Source organism: Tupaia chinensis, unplaced genomic scaffold, assembly GCF_000334495.1.
Source record: "Tupaia chinensis unplaced genomic scaffold, TupChi_1.0 Scaffold144135_1, whole genome shotgun sequence".
Taxonomy (NCBI): Eukaryota; Metazoa; Chordata; class Mammalia; order Scandentia; family Tupaiidae; genus Tupaia; species Tupaia belangeri.
Genome location: NW_006203990.1, coordinates 25,435 through 30,047, shown reverse-complemented (window position 1 = coordinate 30,047; position 4,613 = coordinate 25,435). Strand labels below are relative to the sequence as shown.

At 40.7% G+C, this 4,613-nt stretch overlaps 1 protein-coding gene across 1 annotated transcript in view; it reads right to left on the bottom strand.

Annotated features, from left to right (window-relative positions):
• Positions 1 to 3,344, bottom strand: part of LOC102477562 (putative G-protein coupled receptor 156) — a gene marked incomplete at its 5' end in the record, with an annotated part of 29,469 nt that extends 26,125 nt beyond the window's left edge. Inside the window, 2 exon segments of the mRNA XM_014583173.2 lie at positions 2,845 to 2,955; positions 3,215 to 3,344. Of these exon segments, the coding sequence (XP_014438659.1) occupies positions 2,845 to 2,955; positions 3,215 to 3,344 (241 nt within the window).
• Positions 3,345 to 4,613: the final 1,269 nt, after the last annotated feature.

Below are 4,613 nucleotides of genomic sequence, written 5' to 3'. Positions count from 1 at the left end.
TGCGTGCGTGCCCAAGATCCTGAGAGGAGAATGGAGGAGAAGGGATTGCGGCGTGACCATCCCCCCTGGGGGGTGATTTCTCGCTTTCTGTCTCTATGTCTCTCTCTGTCTGTCTGGCGAGCACACGCGCCCTATAGCAAAAATCTCTCCAAAAAAAGAAAAAAAGAAAAAAAGAAAATCACACAAGGCACATGTGCACAGATGCTCAAAATTCAGGAGGAAAATGAGGAGAAGTGATTGCGGCATGGCCATCCCCACTGGGGGTGATTTCTCACTTTCCCTCTCATTATCTCTCTCTGTTTCTCTTCATCGAGCCCACACCCTATTGCAAAAACCTTAAAATAAAATAAAAAAAAAGAATGTAAAGCCCATAAATAGGTCCACATATCTATGGACAACCGATTTCAACAAAGATACAAAGGTAATTCAGTAAAAAAAGAAGTCTTTTCAATGAGTGGTGTTGAACAATTGGATATCCATATGTAAAATATAAATTTCAATTGGAACATCATACTATATTCTAAAGTTAACTCAAAACGGATCATAGGCCTAAATGTGAGAACTAAAATTCTAAGATTTTGTAGAAGTAAATGCAGGAGAAAAACTTTTGGAGACTTAAGGAAGGCAAAAATTCTTATATATGATACTAAAACATGATTTGTAAGAGAATGAATTAGTAAACTGGGCTTCATCACAATTAGAAGTGTCTTTTCTTAGAAAGACACTCTTAAGCAGATGAAAGAAAGGCACAAACAGGAAGAAAATTCTTGCAAATCCTATCTGTTAAAGGACCTGTGTCCAGATTATAAGCACTCTCAAAACTTGATAATAAAACAAAAAGTCCAATTTGAAAAATAGATAAAAGATTTGAATAAACACTTTGCCAAGGAAGACATATGGATAGAAAACAAGCATGTACAAAGATATTCAATATTACATGAAGAAAATGCAATTTACAACCACACACACACCTATTAGAATGGCTCAAGTGAAAGGACTGTCTATGTCAAATATTGGCAGAAAGATGGGGAGGAAACAGACTTGAGAAACATGCCAGGTGCATGTATGTGCATAGTTGACTTGAGAAACATGCCAGGTGCATGTATGTACTTAGCTAAAATTCTCAGAAGAGAACAGAGGAGAAGTGATTGCAGTACTCATGTAGTACTGATGGGAAGACAGAATGGCAGAACCCTTCGGAAAACAACCTGGCAGTATCTTAAGAAGTTAAATATGAGCCAGCAGGTGTCATGGAGGTTAAGGTAGCCAGATCCCCCATGGCTGACTGAGTATTTTAAGTTCTGGACCTGACAACTTGAAAAATCACACTGCGCATGTATGCATCATACCCCAAACCCGGAGAGGACAATGGAGGAGCGGGGATTGCGGCATGGCCATTCCCCCTTGAGGGGTGGTTTCTCCCTTCCCCTCTCTCTGTCTCTTTCCAGTGAATGCACATGCTCTATAGCATATTTTTTAAAAAAGTTAAAAATATACTTACTGTATGATCCAACCACCATACTTCTAGGTTTTTATTTAAGAGAAATAAACATATATATCTACACAAAGACTTGTACATGAACGTTCACGGTAGCCTTCTGTTTAAAAGCTCCAAAGTGGAAATGACAGAAACATCCACCCACAGGTGAGTGGCTAAGCTAATGCCCGTCTGTATGCTGGCATGCTGCCCAGCAGTAGCAAGGGAAGAGCTCGTGATGCACACAGCATGGTAAATCATTATAATATTTGTCCAAGTAACTTTGTGAGTGAAATAAGCCAAGCAAGAAAAGAGTAAGTGCTACATGATTTCATCTATATGAAACTCTGGAAAATGCAAACTAATTAAAAGTGACAGAGAATGCATTGGAGCTTTCCCAAGGAGAGGGACAAGGGATCTAAGGATGGCATAGGAGAGGAGATAAGAAAGGGCCATGAGGAAACTCTTGGGGGATGGTACGCATGTTCATTATATACCATGTTTCGTGGGTACATACGTATGTCAAAATGATCAAATCATACAAGTCACATAGTTTAAATATGTGCAGTTTATTGCATGTCAATTATACCTCAATTAACCTCTTTTTTAACTTGAAAAAAATTAATAAAAAAGAGGAATCAGTGTTCTACAGGGATAGAGGAATTTTAGTCCTTTTGGGTAATCTTCATATGTGAGGTTACTCACAACTGAGCTTTAGATAAATATTCACCAGACGCGATGCTTGCTACCAAAAAAAAAAAAAAAAAAATTCCATCATTCCAGAGAAGTAAACCTCAACTGAATGATACATTGGGTCTGGTCAGGGCCTACAGAGTCAGGTGCCGATGGTTAATTTGGACAGTTCTATCAAGGAACTTGATAAAATGGGGGAATGTAGTTAAGTTGGTGCCTGATATCGGACATGTAGGTGATCTGGCTGCCATACAACTCTTAGCATTGATTCTGTCTTTTGAATGGGTGTCCCCTTCTTTGCTCACTGTTCTAGAAACATCTTTCTTAGTACAGAGAACTGCCTTCTGCATGGAAAAGGAGCAGGATCCTTGGAGGGAAGTAACTCCACTTACTTGCTATGGCTTCTCTATAATCACGCCTCCTCCCTTCCAGCTCACACCTGTGTCCTGTCTCTGGGCGTCTGGCTCTCTCTTATACCAGTGCCGAGTATTGGCCAGTTCATGTGTCCCTACAGGGCCTGGAGTCCATATGAAGCAGAGCCCATGTTCAAAGACCTGTCTCCCCATTGCATCAACACACAGCCTTCTAGCCCTGGGCTTTATGAGGCTGCGTGACCCCAGGGTTTAAAGTGAACAAATCTGCAATCAAGCTTGGTGGATTTGCTGCCTACTCACCACTCTCTTGTCTGGGACCCTCTGGGTAAACACCTTGTAGAGTCGCCAGCTCTTGCCCAGAATGGGGCCAAACACAAGCGAAGTCCCAATGCACAACATGGATAGTCTTGTCTACAGGTGAAAGGGAACAGAAGCAAGAATCATCAGAGAAATCTTTGTTGGTTCTCCACCCACCCTGGTCTGTTCAGCTTCAGTTTCACAGAAGGCATGGGGTAGAAAGTGGACCTTACCGACATGGTATTCCAGGGATCACCTCTGAGAGTGCCCACACCAAGGATCAAGGCAACGACCACTCACAGGAGCAACTGGTTTTACAAATGACCAAAACTTCAACCTTAGATTCAAAATGACATTTTAAGATTTCACCTACCTGAATGACAGTTTCCATTGAACTCCCCACTAAAACGTCTTGAATCCCAAAGAGGTATGCACTGCTGTAGGTCAGACAACTGCCCAGTAAGGTCACAATGTTCAGATTGGGACTGGACATCTTCACAATCCTGGAGGGGATCAGGAAGAAAGATGGCGATGACTGCAACCCTTTGCTCTGGGGTCAGAGCTCTGCAAGATTCACGCCCCCCCACCCCTCAGGATCATTCTCAACGCAGCCTCCGATGAGAGGCCCTTGGGAACAAACCACTTTATAACTTTGTAAAAACTTATCATATACTTAAATTAATTTAAAAAATCATTAAATTCGGGCACTTTGTTCTTGTGCAACTCCAAGTCTTTTAAAAGAAGGCTGACTACCTACGGACAGGTGGTATCAGGGAAGAGTTAGGATTTGTCCATGGAGTTTATGGTTGCTAAGGGACTGCTATATGCAGCTTAGTGAATAAATAACTAGTAGGTAGATACCCAGAAAAATAGTTTGGTGCCTTTAGAAATAAACGATAGGAAATCTACTATTTGGAAAGAAATTTATGATTTCTTTTTTTTTTTTTTGGAGGAGTTTTCACTATTGGGCGCGTGCGCTTGCCTCACAGATAGAGAGAGACATAGAGACAGGAAGTAAGAAATCACCCCCCAGGGGGGATGGCCACGTCGCAATCCCTTCTCCTCCTTTCTCCTCTAGGGATCTTGGGCATGCATGCACATGCACCCGGTGTGAGTTTAAGTCACCGGGTCTGGGACTTGAACCGCGGTCGACTATGTGGGAGTCCAGCGACATAGCCATTACGCTAACTGCTGGCCCCAGAAATTTAGAATTTTTTCATGCACCATTTACTGTATTTGATATGCAAATTATTTTCCTCTTTCTGTTTGACCAAGAAAGTGGAAACAGAGATCAAATAGGAAATTGGTAAAATGTTTTTTATCAGGTAGCTTTTTTTTTGTTTTGATTTTATAACTCTCTATAGGGTATGTGTGCTCACCAGAGAGAGACAGAAAGAGAAAGAGAGAGTGAGAAAGCACCCCCCTGGGGGATGGCCATTCTGCACTCTCTTCTTCATTCTCCTCTCAGGATTTTGGGCATGCATGCACATTCTCTCAGTATATATATATATAGTAGTGAATTTCGTTTTTTTAAATTTTTTACTTTTTATTATCATCATAATCTTCTTTATATTACATTGGATTACATATAAATTTACAGTGTATTACATTGCTTTTTCAAAAGGGATGCCATGCATGTCAGTCAATACAGAGACATTAATCTCCTCGCTTCAACATTCAGTATCTTTTCTATGTTTTCCCCAATCATTATTATTATTATTCTAATTATTTTTTAAAACAGTCAATCGCTATTTCTCATTTTGCTTGTAAAA